The 19808-nt window shown below is 45.3% G+C and overlaps 1 protein-coding gene and 1 non-coding gene across 3 annotated transcripts in view; one reads left to right on the forward strand and one right to left on the reverse strand.

Annotated features, from left to right (window-relative positions):
* VPS53 (VPS53, GARP complex subunit) overlaps positions 1-19808 on the forward strand; it is a 125133-nt gene that overhangs the window by 84120 nt on the left and 21205 nt on the right. For both annotated transcript variants that reach the window (XM_005693305.3, XM_005693307.3), the window contains 3 exons: positions 5827-5909; positions 7111-7189; positions 17676-17824. In XM_005693305.3, coding sequence (XP_005693362.1) covers positions 5827-5909; positions 7111-7189; positions 17676-17824 — 311 coding nt within the window. The remainder of the gene's footprint in view (positions 1-5826; positions 5910-7110; positions 7190-17675; positions 17825-19808) is intronic.
* Positions 7621-7692, reverse strand: TRNAC-GCA. Its single transcript has one exon. It is a non-coding gene; the product is annotated as a tRNA-Cys (tRNA).

The raw sequence follows: 19808 nt of genomic DNA on the forward strand, positions 1-19808 counted from the left end.
GGTCGTAGCCTTGTCTCCCATACATGAAAAGCAGTAATGACTGTAGTGACGCTAGGCCCCAGACTTGATTGTGCTGAGTCACAACCACTGGTTTTGTTCTCAGGAGGGTTACCAGGCTCACCAAAAACCCTCTGGGCTCTTATGTGTCTCCTGAAATTTATGGAGCATTCTCTGTTCTGAAACAAATAACCATTGTTTGGATGCTGACGTTCAGGAACCGGGAAGCAGGAAAGGGTGATGCCCCTGCTGGAGCTCCCATTAGCAGAAGGAAGACCCAGAAGAATTTTCCATTCAGCCTTCAGCATGGGATTAGAAGTTCCTTTCCACGTTGGCTCTGGAATTCACCTAAGGTCAAGAGAAAGAAAATAACTGGGAAAGGTTCTTTTCTTCCTCCCTTTTGGGATTTCTTATTTCTGCATGCCTAGATGGCTCAGATGGTAAAGCATCTGTCTACAATGCAGGAGACCTGGGTTCAATCCCTGGGTCAGGAAGATTCCCTGGAGAAGGAAATGGCAACCCACTCCAGTACTCTTGCCTAGAAAATCCCATGGACGGAGGAGCCTGGTGCAGTCTACTGTCCACGGGGTCGCAAAGAGTCGGACACAACTGAGCGACTTCACCTCACCTCAGATCATAGGAAGGCAGGCATGACTTACGGTTCAGACAGTTATAGCTTGGAGCACATGTGAGCCAGAGCAAGAATACAGGAGGCCAGAGAAGAAGGGTCCCCCCAGAACTTCACAGTTAAGGTTAAGCCAGGCAGAGGCGGGGGCAGTAGTATGTCCTGCTTGGGGACATGGTCACACTGAGTCACACGGGGAATAACCTGTGAAGTTTTGGCCTTGGAGCCAGAGACAGCCACTTGTTTAGTGTGAGAACTTCCAGGGCAGGACAACAGTATCTATGAGGACCTCCAAGGCAGGGCCCAGAGTTCTTTGATGAAGAAGTACAATTTTAACTATTCTCTGTGTGTGTGCAGAAAGAGAAAAACACACACATATAAATATGGTATTTTAAAAGTAAAATAACCATGGTACCAAAAAGAACTATGCAATCAATGACTCTCAATCCCATCACCCTCAAATAATCATATTAGCAATTTGGAGCCTTTCTTTCTGTGCTTTTCCGTGAACATAGTTTCATATGTTCTATAATTAACTTAATTCACTTTCATATCCTCCTGTTTTTAACATCACAGTGTTAGCATTTCTCCTGTTGCTATGATGTCTTTCTTGCCATCATTGTTATGGTTACATAATAGTCCAATAAGGGGCTATACCATAAATCATTTAACAGTATCCCTGATAATTGTTTATACTATTTCCAGTTTTTGCTTTTATGAGTAATCCTACAAAGAACATCTAAATATGGTTTGCATTATTTTTTTAAAGGAGATCCTTAGAAGTTCTAGACATATTAGTAGGTCAGAGACCATTCTGATGACTCAGTGATAGATGTAGCCAGTTTTTTGTTAGAGAAAATTATTTTTACTGATTATGAAAGTAAATACATTTTTGGCACCTATATTGTGCTCTCTCAATACCATTTTTCACTGAAGGGAACCAGTCATTCCTAGAGAAATGACTAATTCCAGGTCTGAGGAAATGTGCAAGATGAACCTGGAACATCAGATCATACAAAAAGCAAGACTGTGAGAGTCATATCAAAAGGACTCAGGAGCTGTAGCAGGTTTTATGGTACAAAACAATATGTCCAGGTCCTAAGCCCTGGTGCCTGTAAATGTGACCTAATTTGGGAATAGAGTCTTTGAAGATGTAATAAGTCAGAATCTCAAATGAGATAGTCTTGCATTTAGGGTGAGCCCGAAATCCAATGACCGGTGTCCTTAGAAAGGAGAAAGTGAAAAACGAAAGTCGCTCAGTCGTGTCTGACTTTTTGCGACCCCATGGACTATACAGTCCATGGAATTCTCGAATTCTCAAGACCAGAATACTGGAGTGGGTAGCCTTTCCCTTTTCCAGGGGTTCTTCCCAACCCAGGGATCAAACCCAGGTCTCCTGCATTGCAGGCAGATTCTTTACCAGCTGAACCACAAGAGAAGCCCAAGAATACTGGAGTGGGTAGGCTATCCCTTCTCCAGCAGATCTTCCCAGCCCAGGAACCAAACCGGGGTCTCCTGCATTGCAGGTGGATTCTTTACCATCTGAGCTATGAGGGGAGCCCTTTAGAAAGGAGAGGGAGACTTAACACACTAAGACATAACGAAGATGCCCACATGAGGGAGGCAGAGACTGGGAGGATGCATCTGTAAACCAGGGAACACCAAAGGTTGCCAGCCACCACCAGCAGAGAGAGGACAGACATGAGAGAGTGCTACTTCAGAGACCCCAGGAGGAACCAGCCCTGCCAGCCCCTTACCTTTGGGCTTTTGGCCTCCAGATTCTGGGAGAGGATACCTGCCTGATTTAAGCTACCAAGTTTGTAGTAATTTATTATGGCAGCCCCAGGAAACTGATTACAGGAGCCAGCTCTGCTGGTCAAAGATGAGACATGTAAGTATCACTACAGGTATTAGCTACAGTGGATGGAAAACATCAAATACGTTTAAATCCATTTGGTTACAGTGATATTTTTTAAAGTTCAGTTACCACATTGGAAGATACTAAGAAATCACTGATATGAATTGAATATTGGCAAAAAGAGGGAACGTTCTTAACCTGCTTTGCCTATCTGACTTGTAGCTCAGGATAACCAAATCACTGACAATGGGTAGTGTATCTTTATAGCGGATTTTCAGCAAATAAATGAAGAAGAAAAGATAAAATTTGAATAGCATTCTTTTATACCTCCTTAATGGAATAATGGATCTGGCATTGACCATCAGTGGTTGCTGACTTTACAAAAAGAGAGAAAAGCAAACATCAGGTATCTCTTGATGGAAGTACCACAGCGTCATCATGAAGGAGTTTTCTTTCTGTCTTTTATTTGTAACTGTGCCATGCAGCTTGTGGGATCTTAGTTCCTTGACGAGGGATTGAACCCAGGCCACGGCAGTAAAAGCTCTGAGTTCTAACCACTGTACCACCAGGGATTTTCCATGAAGGGGTTTTCTTTAAAAAAAAAAAAAAAAATCTGGAGCGTCCCTGGTGGTTCAGTGGTAGAGAATCCATCTGCCAGTGGAGGAGACACGGGTTCAATCCCTGGTGCAGAAAGATCCCACATGCTGTGGAGCAACTAAGCCCATGTGCCACAACTATTGAGCCTGTGCTCTAAAGCCCAGAAATGACAACTACTGAGCCCACGTGCCCTGGAACCCGGGCTCCACAGCAGGAGAGGCCACTATAATGAGAAGCCCAGGCACCACAACTAGAGAAATGCCTGCTCAGCAACAAAGACTCAGCACATCCAGAAATAAATAATAAATAAAATCTGTATCTGATCAAGCTACAGTTTACAGGAAATACAAGGGACAGAAGAACTTGCCAGTTAGTACCTTGTGGATACAATCAGTGAAATCATACCATGAGAACAGCTACAAGGCAAACAACCCAGTTTCCTTAAGAACAAACACAGAGGGTTGGAGATGGGGGGATGGGAGAAGAAATGAAGGGAGAGACCAAAGAGACTTGAGACTCCAAGCAATGAAGAATGGAAAAATAATACTTAAAGTACAGTGCCAATGATGTGTCAGTATCAGTTCATTAATTGTAACACATTTACTCTTAACAGCTGCATGAGTGTGGCATTCATTCCTTCAGGAGCTCTTTATGAAGCACTGATCAGGCACCAGGCACCATATTTGGTATTAATTCACAGTGGTGAACAGAGTAGACAAATTTCTTACCATGGAACTTAGGACTAATAGCGGAGCCAGATGATATAAGTAAGGAAGTTTTGTGGGAAGTTCTAGGAAAGAAACAGATGCTGCAGTGCTAATAGAGATTGCCTACTGAGGCAGAGTAGTCAAGGAGGGCCTCCCAGAGGAGGTGATAATGGAGCGGAGACCTGAATGTTGGAATGCGGTTGCCTGGAAGGTCTGGGCACTGGGGAGTGGCAAAACAAGGGAGCTGGCTTGGTGGGATGAGCAGGGAGAGGGAGAGGAAGCAGGAAGTGTCAAGGCCCTGGGAAGGAAAAGACCCTAGTGTTTTCCAGAACCTTAAGTGTTCACTATAATTGAAGCCGAGCAGGCAAGGGTGGGGAGAGCAAGATGTGGGCCAGAGAGCTAGAGAGGACCCAAATCCTAATTAGAAGCTGGGATAGTTGGGTTTTATTTTCAGCGTAATGGGAAGAGGCAGCTGACGGGTTGAAGCCATTGTGAGCCTGTGCCATGCTTTGTCTCCTCGGTCCCTTACAGACGTGCAGATTGTTTGTAGGTTTTCACTAATATAAACAACACTAGGATGTGAGCTCTATGAGAAGAGGGTCTTATCTGTCTACAGATCAAGACAGAGCCTGGTGCAGAATAGATCAGTCGCTCAGTCGCGTCCAACTCTCTGAGACCCCGTGGACTGTAGCCCACAAGGCTCCTCTGTCCATGGAATTCCCCAGGCAAGAATACTGGAGTGTGTTGCCATTCCCTTCGCCAAGGGATCTTGCCAACCCAGGGATCGAACCTGTGTCTTCTGCATTGCAGGCAGTTTCTTTACCGTCTGAGCCATCAGGGAATCCTGGCACAGAATAGGCTGTCAGTAAATATCAGTTGAATTCAAGGCCACTGCAAAGAACTCCTGTACATCTCTGTACCTTGTTCTCATCAGTCATTGAAATATCTTTCTAGATGCACAATTGCTGGCCAAAAGAGAGTGTATACTTAAATGTTTGCTTTTTAAATAAATTGCCTTCCCAAAAAGTTACATTAATTTATCTACCCCTAAGAGGTATTTTTAAATTTAAGACAAAACATTCGTTATTCATAGAGTTTCTGTGATAAATGGGTTTGGGGCTGCTCAGTGAAGCGATTCCTGGGATGTTTTGAGATATTTACAGTTCCCGGTCAGTTGTATTTTTCTTCAAGACGGCTGGGAGCTCAGCCAGTTTCCCTCCCTCGGCTGTAGGCTGATGGAGGCAAAGACCATGTTCCTTCTGTTTACCTCAATATCCCCAACACTTTAATATGGTGGGGGAATGGTCCATCCCAGCGCTCAGGGAAGACTTTTGATTTTATTGCCACCTACCCCAGAGGCCACCAGAGGCTTCCAATGTTAGTAGGTGAGCCTGCAATTCACAGGGCAGGGAGTAATCTAAAAACGGGGGTCTTTTTAAAATTAAATTTGATTAGGACTTCTCCGATGGTGCAGTGGATAAGAGTCTGCCTGCCAATGAAGGAGACATGGGTTCCATCCCTGGTCTGGGAAGATTCCACATGTCGAGGGGCTACTTAAGCCTGTGAACCCCAGCTACGGAAGCCTGTGTGCCTAGAGCCTGTGCTCTGCGACAAGAGAAGCCACTGCCGAGAGAAGCCCGTGCACCGCAACAGGGTAGCCACTGCTCGCTGCAGCTAGAGAAAGCCCGGCAAAACAAGGAGACCCAGCTCAGCCAAAAATAAAAATGAAATAAACAACTTTTAAAAACAAATTAGTTAATTTGTCAGTGTGTCATGAGAACCAGGGCCAGAGAGCGCAGGTTCTGCAGGAGATTCAGTTCCCTCCCTACCCGCTCACTGAGCAGGGTAGGCCATGCCTCCACACCCTCATCTATCAAGTGAGGATCATAATAGAGTCTTCTTCACAGGCCGTGAGAATTAAATGAGCCCATACACGAAAAGTGCCCAGAATGGTACCCGAATCATCACACTCGGTAATTGTGAAGTGGTCTTACTACGGTGCTCCTTCCGATAACCACTAAGCGTGTTTCTTTCTCTATCAGCTGGAAGAGAAACTCAAGGAGAAGGTCGACGTGAGTCTGACTGAACGAATCAATCTGACTGGAGAAATGGACACATTCAGCACGTGCGTACTTGCAAGTCTCTGCTTGAGACTCTTCCCTCACCCTGCCCAGAGCAGTGCGTCTCAGGACATCAGCTTAGGTCACTGCAGAACCTAAGAGGTTCCCAGAGCCTTCTGTTGAATCAGGATATCTTCACAAGCCACTAAGGAGCCTGAGAAGTTGGTGCAGCTGACCCATATCCTGCCTCCTCACATGTAGTCATTCTTAGCTTACAGGGGTTTTATTGCTACAGTTTCTATAATAATGGCCTTCTCTGGTAACTTAGCAGTGAAAGAATCTGACTGCCAATGCAAGAGACTTGGGTTCTATCCCTGGGTCAGGAAGATCCCCTGGAGAAAGAAGTGGCAACTCACTCCAGTATTCTTGCCTGGAAAATCCCCTAGACAGAGGAGCCTAGCGAGCTACAGTCCATGGGGTCACAAAAGAGTTGGACACGACTTAGTGACTAAACAACAACAACAATCTAGGATAACAGGGAAGAAGAACTTTCCCACCTCAGCCATCCCTGCAGGAAGGTCAGGTCCAGGGCCTCCTGTCTGCCCCCCTCAGTCCACAGAGGGCCAGCCTCACCTCCAGTGTTTTCAGGATGTAAAGGCTGAGCGACCTGATTTTAGCCATGAAAGCGGGTGGAGGAGTGGGCAGGGCATGGATGTATTTGGGGTGGGAGGGTGTCTGTCCAAGAAGTTCAGATGAAAGACTTTGGAATCAGTTCCTGCCCTGGTGCCACCTGGCAGGGTTTTGACATGGTCTTTAAATGAGATTGGGGAAGGACAAGCTTCAGCTTTCTCATCGGCCACTTAATGAGGAAAAATCCAGATCCTCTTCTTAGGTCATTTCCTCTCTTTCTCTCAACCTTTTTTTCCCTCCAAGGTCTGACTTAAATATTTTAGGCAAGTGTGTACTTTGGGAAAAGTGAAGAGGGATCCTGGGCATAGCTGCAGGGGAGATGAGCCACTGGATCTTGTGTCCTGACCAAGTGGGGACACACCCGAGTGAGACCAGACACACAGCTAAAAGAAGGGTGGAGCCAAGATGCTCCTCCTCGTCATTCATTCCATTTTGAAATAAACTCGAGTTTTTCTGATGAAATGGTGAAGCTAGATTATGCACAGGTGCCTAAAACCTTGGCAGGGGGCTGTGTCAGTGGGTCATTCACAAGTCACTTCTGTAAGCCATGACCACAGTGGTGTGTTTGACTTGCAGTGTCATCTCCAGCAGCATTCAGCTGTTGGTTCAGGACCTGGATGCTGCCTGCGACCCCGCCCTTACAGCCATGAGCAAGGTAAGCTTTCAGGAAGTGCTGCCTCCTGAACATCGGAGAGTGAGCACAGGTGGTCTCTCCCGGTCCTCACCTGTAGCTCCTGTGGGCTCTCCAGTGCTTAAAGCACCAATCAGGAGGAGAACGGAGCCCTCCAGGAGTTTCCACAGGTGCTCAGTTGATCTCGAACCTGAAGTTAGTTGTTTGTCCTTTGGGAATGAGACAGGAAGCAGGTATGTTTCCTGAGTTTGAAGGAGAGGTTGCCTTTGCTCAGCATCTGACATGTGCGGAAAACCCTTCCTGTGGCCTCCCCAGAACGGGTGAAAGTGAAAAGTTGCTCAGTCGTGTCTGACTCTTTTGGACCCTGTGGATTGTAGCCCACCAGGCTCCTCTGTCCGTGGAATTCTCCAGGCAAGAATCCTAGCTTGGGTAACCATTCCCTTCCTCAAGGCATCTTCCCCACCCAGGGATCGAACCTGGGTCTCCTGCATTGCAGGCAGATTCTTTACCAGCTGAGCCACCAGGGAAGCCCGGGTGGTGGTGTGCTTAAGGCAGTCCCTTCTAACTCATCTTCGTTCCTGCCACTCAGATTTTTCCAACTCTTACTGAATTCTGGTGACTGTGCAGGGTTATTTGATCAGGTTGCAGAGCCTGGTTTTCTTTTCTTTTTTTAGATATTTATTTCACTGCAGCGGACCTCATTTGCAGCAGGCAGGATCTTTAGTTGTAGCATGGGGGATCTAGTTCCCTGACCGAGGATCCAGTCTGGGCCCCCTGCGTTGGGAGTGCAGTCATAGCCACTGGACCAGCAGGGAAGTCCCACCCCTGGTTTTCTAATGTGGTGGCCCGTCCGCCAGCCCGCAGTCCCCAGGCCTCTCCCTTGGCATTTCCCACGCGTGGCCTCATGTTGTTCTTCGGCTTTTAGCCTATGTCTTTTCTCCCTAACGTAAATACCTTGAATGCATGGACCACAGAGAATAGAGAAGACTGTCATATTTGTTGATTGATTAAGTTGGAAATAAGCAATTCTTCATTGATTTTTTCCCCCCTTAACATTTATTTATTTGGCTGCTCCAGGTCTTAGTTGTGGCATATGGGATCTAATTCCCTGCCCAGGGATCAAACCCAGGCCTCTGCATTAGGAAGTCGGAGTCTTAAAGACTGGACCACCAGGAAAGTCCTTTCATTGATTTCTAAACCAAATAACACAAAGCCGTCCGTCCACTCGTTGAGCCTTCTAGAGCAGTGGTTGGCAAACTACTACTGGTGAGCCACATCTGGCCCACTGCCAGACAAAGTTTTATTGGCACATAGCCACACTCATTCATTGTATGTTATCTGTGGCTGCTTTTGTGCTACAACAGCAGAATAAAGTAATTGCAGCTCAGACCAGATGGCTGGCAAAGCCTAAAATATTAACAGTCTGGCCCTTTACAGAAAAAGGTTGCCAGTGCCTATTCTAGAGTCACAGACTTTTGTAGCATTCTTACAAATTCTGCAGAACTTCTCAGGGGCCTACTGGCCAGTAGCAGAGTACAGTGAAGAACACTGGCTTTGGATTCAGACAAACCTAACTCTTCTCATTTTTCCTTTGGGCGTGTTGAGCAAATAACAGCCTCTCTGGGTGCAGGTTACCTCATCGGTATGTGAAACAGGGGGCTCTGCCTCCCAGAGCGTTATGAGGATGGAGACTGGCCCAGAGCCAAGAAACATTAGCCCTCCTTCCCTCTGGTCAGGAGGAGTGGCCGTGTCACAAGGCTGTGTAAGCGAGACATTCGGTCTGAATTTGGTTTTGTAGTAGGTTGTAAATATTTAAGAAAAAGAGAGGTTACTACCCAAACTTAAGCTTCGGGGGTTTTTTTATGACGCTCAGTGGGGAGTCCTGAGTAGCCGATGTCACAGAGTTTCCTTTCAAAAGGCTGATCCTTTCAGCAATCAGAGGTGAATATGTATTTCCAGCACCCAAGTGTTTACAAGCAGAAGACTGGGAGTAGGCAAACTGAGGCTCACTCATTTTCTTAGAGAGATGTGACTCTGAGGGCTGATTCTGCAGGCTCTGATTATCGCCTCACTGCTGGTGAGCGTTCCTGACATCCTGAGCATGATCTGCTCCAGCTGCCTCCTCTCCTGCCCTGCCACACAGTTAGGTCAGAAGGCAGCTGGGGAAAGAATTTCTACATTTACCAAAGGAAGAGTGAAATTTTTTTTCTTTTTAGTAAAATAGCAGTTGGAGGGGCTTTAACGCTCCAGGTGTTGCTTATGTGAACTGTCATTTCATTAGGTGGGTTTCCTTCAAACTGCCCCCACCACCCATCTCTCCCCCAGACCCACACCAGCAAACACTAACAGAGACCATACCTCCAGAATCTTTTGTTTATATCACAGGAAAACCACAGACGTGGGAACGCAGCAGCTGGGAGGCCATTACTCTGTGTCTGAATCTTCTGGAGTTCTAGCAAAATGAAATCCATGTGATGGAAATGACCAGATATAAACAAGCCAAGTGGTCACAAACCAATTCAACAAATACCCTGTGATTTGTGCCTGCATTCTGTTCTGTGTAGTTTCTTCAAGGATTTTTAAAAAACTCTCGTGATAATGTTTATTCTTGTCTGTGATTCCATCATTTTTAATAGTTGAATAGTTCGATTCAGACTCTACCCAGAGCAACGCTGGGAAAGTCACCAACTTTATTCCAAGGTGCTTGTTGTTGTTGTTCAGTTGCTCAGTCGTGTCCAACTCTTTGTAACCCCATGGACTGCAGCACGCCAGGCTTCCCTGTCCTTTATCATTCTCCCGGAGTTTGCTCAAACTTGTGTCCATTGAGTTGGTGATGCCATCAGTTGACCATGAGTACATGGGTTTATTTCTGGACTCTCAGTTCTATTCCACTGATCTGTGTGTCTTTTCTCATGCTAGGGCCACATTGTCTGATGATTGTAGATTTCTAGTAAGTTCTAAAATCAGGAAGTATGAGTCTTCCAACTTAGTTCTTTTTCAAGATTGTTTTAGCTATTTTGAGTGTCTTGCGGGCTCACCGTTGTCTTGTCTCATCCAGAGTATCTTTCTCTCTCAAGACACCATGGCACTTATATTCTCTGTTTTGTTGTACAATTATTTTTTCTATCTGTCTCCCCTGTTAAGCTGTGAACTACTTGAGGGCTGTGTCTTAATCATTTTTTGATCTCCCCGGCACAGCACAGTACTTGCTTAACAGTAGTACTCCTGGAATGACTTTGAAGGTAAAGAAAGCAGAAAGGACAGGACAAAGGTTTGTAGACACTCACTTCACCAAAGAATGGTGACCAGGTGAGACAGAGGTGGTAACTCTACTGCCCAGATTTAGCTGGGTAGAGCTAGCAGACAGTAGGAGACTCAGGCATCTTATAAATGGCAGGATCACAGAAGCCTTGAAGCCTTCAGGCACATCCAGGTGCTACTGAGGATGAGGTGATGATCCTCAGTGGTACTTAATAGCCAGGATTCTTACTTCACCAAGGAGCATCCTGGAGCAGACTGAAGTTGGAAATAGGAAATGCCCACATTTAGCTGTTTGCTCCCCAGCTGTGGGCAAAAACCCTGCTGCTGGTGAAGGAGAGAAGAACACAGAGGGGCAAATTTGGTAGAAAATCCACAGGAACGGCTTTAAACGGGCCAAACTCACAAGGAGGAAGCACAATACAAGTAAACTAGTGGTTTCTCTGAACCTGTAGACAGTGAGATAGTGTTGAGATAGTGTTATTGATGAGTTATGTCAAAATTACCCTTCAGACCGCTTTCCCCTCCCAAATTGCATTATTTTCTCAGATGAGCTCCGTGAGATGATGAGTAAGTTGCTATTTACGGAGCACTTTACCAGAAATCAGCACCCAAAGGCATTACCGTGTTTAATTCTGACAAATATATAAGGTTCCTGTGTTAGTTCCTTCTCAGTTTTGCAGATAAGGGAATGGAAACTCATCAGATCTCTTAGTTAAAATGCAGCAGAGCCAGAATTCAGACTCAGGTCTCTCCTCTGTGCAGTAACACACCACACTTACAGAGTAAGTTAGTCTTCTGGCGTATGTGGAAACTGAGGCAAAAATCAGCCTAAGTAATTTGTCTAAAAACAGAAGAATGTGACAGTGTATGCTCAGTACTGGTGGGTTCACATGAGCGTGTTTTCATGCTTACTTGACCATGAGCTCCTCAAGCATTCAGAAGCATCCTGTTAGATACTGGTCTTCAGCTTTTCTCAGTCTGACACCATGACTTTCCTACAGGGAAGAAAACAGGTTGAGCAGCCAACCCAAGTATTGCAGCCTGCTCTGCACATTTCTCCAGAAAACTAATGGATTATCATTCTGGCATGTGTGTTACTTGGTTTTCTTCTTCATAATATGTCCAAGGCCATAGCGCTTTATAACAGCAAAGCCAGAAATAAAACCGAGTCTCCTGATTCTTGAAAAGGAAGTTGTTTGGAGTGCTTTGGTGGAAACCATGTGAAGAGTTCTGTCTTTTAAATGTAATTTCTGTGAATTCTTAAGAATTCGTATGTCTCTGCCAGATGCAGATGATCAGTGTAATTTCTTTGCCTGTTCAGTCAGAGAAAGTGGTACTCAGCCGTGGAATGTATTGTAGCTTTTAACCCCTGATGTGTACATGTTGTGTAACAGAAAGGGCAACAATATGATTGCAATCCTGCAGAATGAATGTGGCAGAAAACGGTCAGTGAGCACAGTCTTATTTCCTTTTGTTGTCCAGAATAATTGGAATTCTTGAGCCTCCTAGAAATTGGAAGCTAAAGAAAGCAATTCAAGTTTCCTTTAAAAAAAAAAAAAAAAAGAATTAGTATGCCTGAGTGTGACCTTACAAGTAGGATTTTTTTTTTTTAATCTGTGGCTTCCTTAAAGGGAACCATTGGTCCCATGGTCCTCCTCACTCTGTCCTTCTTCCTAGGGCTACTCACATCCCTAGGTTGAAAGAATCTAAGTCTCTGTCCAGAATCAAACAGATTTAGCTTTTAGCCCATTAATGGTAGTTTTAAGGGAAAAAAAAACAAACAAACAGAAGAAACTGAACAAATTAAATTTCCTTACAGTCTGGCAAGTAATTTCTATTAGATTTCAAGATCGTGAACATGTACTCATTTAGGAGGCTGCCTTACTGTTCCCCAAAGACATTTCAAAATAGCCAGAACAGTTCTCAAATCTGTTCTCATTTCCCTCAGTTATTAAAATGTAGATCTGTTTCAGGAGACTCACAGGGCTCCATGGTTAAGAAATCCTCATTTCCATCTACCACCTATAATCAAGGCACATCTTTCTTCATAAAAGATTTTTTTTCATTATGACCAAAGCAAATTACCTTCATTATAGAAAATCACAGATTTTTAAAAAGAAGAAAATTTAAACCACCCATAATTCCAATTAACAAACATATTTCAGTCTTTCTTCTTATGCCTATATTTTCTTTATCTATGTTCATTTTTGGCTGTGCTGGGTCTTCGTTGCTACACAGGCTTTTCTTTCTTCACAGTGTGAGGGCTTTTCATCGTGGTGGCTTCTCTTGTGCAGCACGGCCTCTAGGGCAGTAACTCAGTGCATGGGCTCAGTAGTTGAGGTTCCTCGGCTCTAGAGCACAGGTTCAGTAGTTGCGATGCATGGGCTTAGTTGCTCTGTGGCATGTAGGATCTTGCCAGACCAGGGATCATAACCCATGTCTCCTGCATTGGCAAGCGGATTCGTTACCGAGCCACCAGGAAAACCCTATGCATTTATCTTTAAATAAACAAGCTTATGCTTTACATAGTATATAACCTCTCTTTCTCATTTTGCAGGTTTTAATAGTTTTCTGGGCCGTTTGAGCTGAATCTGTGGTGTTTTTAGTGACTGCCTAGTACTCCATAGTACAGAGTATTTACTGTTAAAATTGTAATAGTAGTTAACATTTACCATGGAAGTAATACATGCCAGGCACTGTGTAAGAGCACCCCATACACTGTCTTTCATTAACTGTATAGATTATAGAGGTTATCATCATCCCAGTTTTATGGCTGAGAAAACTGAGGCTCAGAGAGTTTGGTCACTTGTCCAAGTCATGCATTTAGCTGGTTGCACGAACAATATTAGGACTCATGACTGGCAACTCTAGATTGCCTCATCTTAAGTACTGTCATCTGTTGCCCCTGACATGTATGTGATCATTTCACTTTTAATGGATGTTAGGCTATTTCCAATTTTTCACATTTATAAATAGTCCAGCAATGGACAGCTTTGTGTGGGTGTGTGTTTTCTGAGCATTCATAATTACTATCTTCAGATTAGTTGCCATAAAGGAATTGCAGAGATCTAAAACTATGTAAAATGCCAAAATTTTTGATAAATATTTTCAAATCACCTGTAAGAAAGCTTATACAAATTCACCTTCCATTGGCCCAGCAGTGAATTAAAAAAAAAAAAATCTTAAGCCTTTATTGCTCCACTTTCTATCCTGGATCTTACTGGTTTTCCTCTCAGAGTTCAGGAATGTGTATCCCTGAGCGAAGAAGTAAGAAGAGTCATCCTTTCCTCCTCTTCTGTACCACCATCAACACCACCACATCCTCTACTTTGGACAGGCTCATCTGTACACAGATTTTGCTTGCCCCAAATTTCCTTAATTTCAAGTTCATTTCAGGTGATAACACTTATTTTGGAAAGCAGCATGATAAAGTGGAAAGAAACAGGGACTTTGGAGTTGGTCAGACCAATGTCTAGATCTTATCCCTGCAGACTTATCAGTTCATTAGGCCAGTCTCTGATTGTCCTCACATCTGTCTTATCATCCATGAAGCAGGAATAAGAATACCTCCTTCACTGCATAATTGTCATAAGCAGTAGGTTCATGGGAGAATGTCGATCATGATGCTTAGTACATAGTAGGTGCTCGGTAGAATATTTCTTCCTCTTTTTTATTCCCCACACAGCACTTAGTTCAGTGCTATACTTGGGGAAGGTGCCTAAAAACAGCACACGCTTGTTGAGTGAGTAAAAGTAGCCCGGACAGACATGAGGTGTGAGCGTGTGCATGTGCGGGTGCCTGGGGCCAACATCCCAGCAGCCTTGCCCGTAACACTAGACTCTGATCGCCTGCAATGTTCCCAGACTCCGCAGGTCTGAGTCTGCTCTGTACAATTTTAGTTTTGAGATAAGATGAATATGTGAGACTCTGAATTCTCGGTTGAGGAAAATTAATTTCTCAGGTGACCTCTGTGCACGTTTCACATAGCCATGGAGAAACACACATGCCGTAGTAAACTAGTGTGGAGCTCCGTCCTCTGATCAGTGGGGGAATCAGAGGTCTCTACTGCTGTGGGCATCTCCCCAGCCTTCCCTGTGAGGGGCCACCACACTTTCCTTCCACAGGCACCAAAACACACAGGGGCTGGCAATGCCCTGAGCCCCACAACATCCCCCTGAGGCTGTGTGGGGTCCCTGGGACTCTGGTATTGTAAATGGATCGTTTCCTTGCTTGCTGTTTCTATCAACCCTACAGCTTGGTTACTGCTTCTTTTGCAAACTTGTTCTTGTCCAAATAGCACCAATGGTATTCAACCCCACCCCACTTGCTAAACAAAAAGCGCAGAAGAAAAACCTTGAAGTATGGAGTTCTATGAAGTATAAAGTTCTAAAGGTCAGCTGCAAAGTTCACCTGGAAAAGTTGGAGTCTTATTTCCACTAATGGCTTTGCAGGATGTTTGTTCTTCCAGTGCAAGCTACTGTTTTATGTCCCTTGATCACTGTGTATCTCATTAGCTTCTCCGTGAGAAACTGGGCTCCCCTTGAACTAAGGCTGAGTTAAGTACTGTTTTTGTTTGTTTGAAATAATTAACATGTGTCTAGGAAACAGCCCAGTGTAGTGCTTGGGTTTAAGATGGGCTTGGGCTGCCTCCACTCTGCTATTGATCAGCTGAGTGACTTCGGGCCTCTTCTCTCTGAGCTTTTTCAGTCTCCTTGTCAGTAAGACTGCTGTAAGTAAGATCATGTCTGAATAGCAAAGGAGATGATGTGTACCAAATGCCAGGCCAAATGACCTGCACACAGTAGGTCTTGATGTAGGTACATTGGCACATTCGAGTTATAACCCAAACCCTAAGTCATCAAGGGGGAAGATGGCAGAGCGTCCGTGTGAGGCTGTGGCCGGACAGCATCACTGCTGGCTGTACTTTGCTCATTTTTTAGAGACTTGTCTGAACAATGTCAACTTTCATTGTTTTCCAGTACTTTAAATTCTTTTCTTATTCCACAAAGCTGGCTTAATTTTTTTTAATTTTTACTAATTTTTGGCCACACCAAGTGGCATGTGGGATCTTTGTTCCCCAACCAGGGATCAAACCCCTGACCCTGAAGTGAAAACACAGTCTTAACCACTGGACCTCCAGGGAAGTCCTGGGTTGACTTAAATTGAAACTCATGAATCCATTTGACTTTTGTCAGTACTTCATTTGTCTTCACTGATGGGGTTTGAAATGGCCTAAGTATTCAGGAAAATTGGATCTTTCACCTAGATTCCCAGTGTGGACACATACTAACATGGCCAGTGGTGGTCAAGAGGAGGCAGCTCTCCAGCAGGAACTTGAACTCTCAGACTGCAAGCTCCGTCTTGCCCCAGAGTTGCTTTGTAACCGATGACAGGGCATGTCACCACCTCCCACTGTAGTTGTCTTCTGTCAATGGAGAACCATCGTGCTTAGATAATTGTTTACGAACTTTTCGAGCTGTTGAAATGTCAATTGCTGCCCGCTTGGAAAAGAGCAGTCATTACTATGGATAAGCTTTGCGTTTGGTGGAGGGCGGAGCTCACTGTGCGTTTGTTCCCCGGGGGCCTTCTGCCGCGGAGCTGCTGACAAGCTGGGAGTGGACGATGAAGTGTAGATGGTAACAGCACCTGCCAATTCTGGCCTCACCCTGTGAGCTCATTTAAGCCCCCCTAGGATGTTCATTGTTTGAATGGGTCACATCTTTCATATCAGATGGGAAAAGAAGTCTCTTGAATAAAACAGAAGAGGATGAGGAAAACATTAGAAGTGGCCAAAGCATTAGAATATAAAGTCAGTTTGTATTAGACTTTTCTACCATCTCCACATCCTTTGCTTTTATTCTTTCCCCCAGTAAAAAAATTAGAGGTCCTTTTCTTTCTGGAGCCTCATTATGAAAGCTTACATAGACTTCATGTACCTGGGCCTTGGTTTTCTTATCTGTAAAATGAAGATGGAGGTGTCTTCCAGCTTTTGCATGGTTCTTTGCTTACACAGACCCAAAGCTTTTAGGCCATAAATATCTGTTGATGTGAAGAAACATTAGGACAAAACAGAGAGTCATTCGAGCTTCCCAGGAGCTGGGGGATCATCCGTGTGTACAGTATGATTCTTTTAAACACATTCTCTCAGGACTGAATTTTTCCTTTCCCCAGGAGCTCTGTAAAAATAGTATTTTCTTGCCAGAAACATCAAGGCCTCAGAAAGACTGCCTTCCTTCTATGAACATATTATACAGTTTGTGTTCGGCCCAGGATCTTTTTAACAGGCAGCTCAGCTCCTTTCTGAGAGGCTGACCCTGCAGAACCCCATCTCAGTCCTGGCCGGTGGTGTGAAGCAGGCTGGGAGCTGGTGCCGCCCCTCTTCTCCAACGTTTCCGGGGTGAGGTGGTGGGAAGATTACACCACTGCTTCTTTTTCCACTTTACTGTGCATGTTTTTTCAGAGCATTTCCCCTGATTGTCCTCAGGTTGTGAGAACTGGAGCCCAGCAGGTCTCTCATTTTTTTATTTTGTTTTTAATATGTTTACTTATTTGGCTGCGTCCAATCTTAGTCGCAACACCCAGGATCTTCATTGTGTCCTGCAGGATCTTCCACCGTGGTGCACGCACTTAGTGGCTCCGTGGCATGCAGGATCTTAGTTCCCCAACCAGGATCGAACCCAAGTCCTCTGCATTGCAAGGTGGATTCTTAACCACTGGACCCCCAGGGAAGTCTCAGGCCTCTTGATTTTGTTCACGGCCTGCCTGGTCAGAGGCCATGCAGGACCTCTCAATGACGCCCCAAACCTGCCATCCACACAGCCCCTGCCCTGTTCCCCACAGCACTGTCTTAACCTCTGACCTGCCCCTCATATTTACAGAGATGCTCTTTCCTTAAAATCCTACATAATCTCAACTGCTCTTGGAGTAAGAGTCTAATGTTTGATTATGGAAATTTTCAGTTAGATAGAAAAGTAGAAGAAATAAGCTACCAAAGAAAGCAGAGAAAATAAGCCACAAGGATTTTTTTGCACAACACAGGGAATATGGCCAGTATTTTATAATGACTATAAGTGGAGCATCACCTATAAAAACCATTCAGAAACTAACCCAACACTGTAAATCAACTATACTTCAATTTTTAAAAACTGTGAATCACCGTACTATACACCTGTCCCTGCACCTTCCCCAGCATAACGCTGTCCTCCCGCACAGGCTCTGAAGACTTGTCCCGCCTTGTCTCCATTTGCAGATGCAGTGGCAGAACGTGGAGCACGTTGGTGACCAGAGCCCCTACGTCACCTCGGTCATCCTTCACATTAAGCAGAACGTCCCCATCATCCGTGACAACCTGGCCTCCACGCGGAAATACTTCACGCAGTTCTGCATTAAATTTGCAAAGTAAGTCCTGAGCACCCGCATCACTGGATGGTTCTGAATGCCGTCCTGACCACCAGCATGCACCCAATCCAGACGTCCCCACCATCCAAATAGTTTTTCTGTACCCCAGAGAAGCATACTAACCACACTGAATTTGCTGCTTAATGTGGTAGATCACAATAACAGCAGCACAACCATCCACCTCCCAAGAGAGGCAGAAAGGGGTCGGGGGCTTCTGCCATTTGAACCATGTGGACGTACTGGTACCCCTGCCTGCCCCCAGGTTTGGATAATTAAAATTATTTTTCAGCAGTTTCATGTATGTATTTTGTCTCTCTGACTGGATAATAGGCTTTTGAGGATGGGAACCATGAGTTCTGTTTCTCTTGAGCCTTCTCTTCCTCCACGCCCACAGCTCTCATTACTGTGGCTGCCAGAGTATATCCACTTGTGGACACCCATGAGTCTAGGGAAGGTACCAGAAATCAGGAAGAGCAGGTCAGGGAGCCAGTCCATTGCCAAGTATGTGGAGTGAACACTGTGCTGTGTGTCTCCTGCCCGTCCTCCTGTGTGGATACTTCTGGCTTGTTGTTTTAAAGCAGGGAGATGTTTTGGTCCTTTGCCAGTCAGCATCTGGCCATAGCACCGTTTTCCCCAAGGCCGGACACCATGGAGGGTCAGTGCCTCCTCTGACCAATTATCAAACAAGCGTTTTGGCAGACTTCGCAGGGAAGGGCTTCAGGATGAACGGCCCTGTCCAAACTACTGAAGTGAGGTTATTCTCATCCAGGTCCCCAAGGACGGTTTAGGGCTCCAAGTTTCTGTCTTCCCCAGATCTCTCCCAGTTTGTGTTCAACTAAGGCTTTCCCTCCCCCTCACACACGAGCCCCTAAAGAGCAACAATTACGGTGTGGCTTGTGGCCTGAGCTTTAGTTCCCAGTGTGTCAGGAAAGGCTCTAGTGGACCCTCCCGGGAGGCATTAATGTGTGCAGGACAGCAGATGGGCTGGGAGCTGACACCCCTTCCACTCTCTGGGTGTTCATTAGCGCAGGTTAAAAGCCCTGCTGATAAATCACACTGTGACACTCCCCATAACTCCCAGTAGGAACAGCGTCTCTATAAAAATTTACTGTAACCAAGAATCTTCAGTGCGGTTGCACAGGAGCCTGATGGAGCTGATGTTGAAGCGAGGAAGGGATCTGTTTACTTCACTAGTCCCAGTACCAGCTCACCTTCTCTCAATGCCCTTGGCTCCCACGTTAAGCCCATATTGGGGGAGCTGGGCATAGGATGCCACCTCTCACATCTGGAAAAGTTTAACCTGTAATCTAGAAAGTGGATCTTTAATTTAATCCATGGTACTCTCTCATCACTGTAAAATCCCAGCTGAAGACCAGAACCTTCAGATGGGGCCTGAGAGAACACTCTTCTTCAGCCAAGAGTAGTCACTGCCACCACTGCGAGGGTCTGGAGGAGCCCCTGGCAGTTATCCCTCACGTTGCTGGAACTCTTCCCCCAAAGACGTGTCCCTGATCCTTATGTTTTCCCCACCCCTCCCCCTATAGTCCAGCACACAGAGCCAGATGAAGCACATGATCAAAACCTACTTAGTTTGAAGTACCTTAGGTTATAAACTGTGTGCCGTTGCAGCTAGTTGTAGTTCAGTCTCATCGTACTTTTTGGCCTGACTCCAGTTCAGAGCTGGAAGAATCCATGCCACATAGTCCCTTGCTGTCACTGCCTCCTGATCAGTTAGCTGGCCTTCCCCTAGATCTGACCTCTGGGGCTGACATTTCTTTCCCTCTAACTTTATTATCTCACTGTTGGTCTCTGAAGCAACAACAGTCTCTGCTATTTAGACATCAAGATCATGCCCCTGGTGGAAACTACTGTTTGAACCACAAGTGACTTCCCTCATCCACTCAGCGGATTCTCCTCCATTCAGTAATGGGCATGATGAGACAGATTTCTTAATAGTGATTGGGAGGAAAAAAAAATGAGAAGT

This window comes from Capra hircus, chromosome 19 (genome assembly GCF_001704415.2).
Source record: "Capra hircus breed San Clemente chromosome 19, ASM170441v1, whole genome shotgun sequence".
NCBI classification, from domain to species: domain Eukaryota; kingdom Metazoa; phylum Chordata; class Mammalia; order Artiodactyla; family Bovidae; genus Capra; species Capra hircus.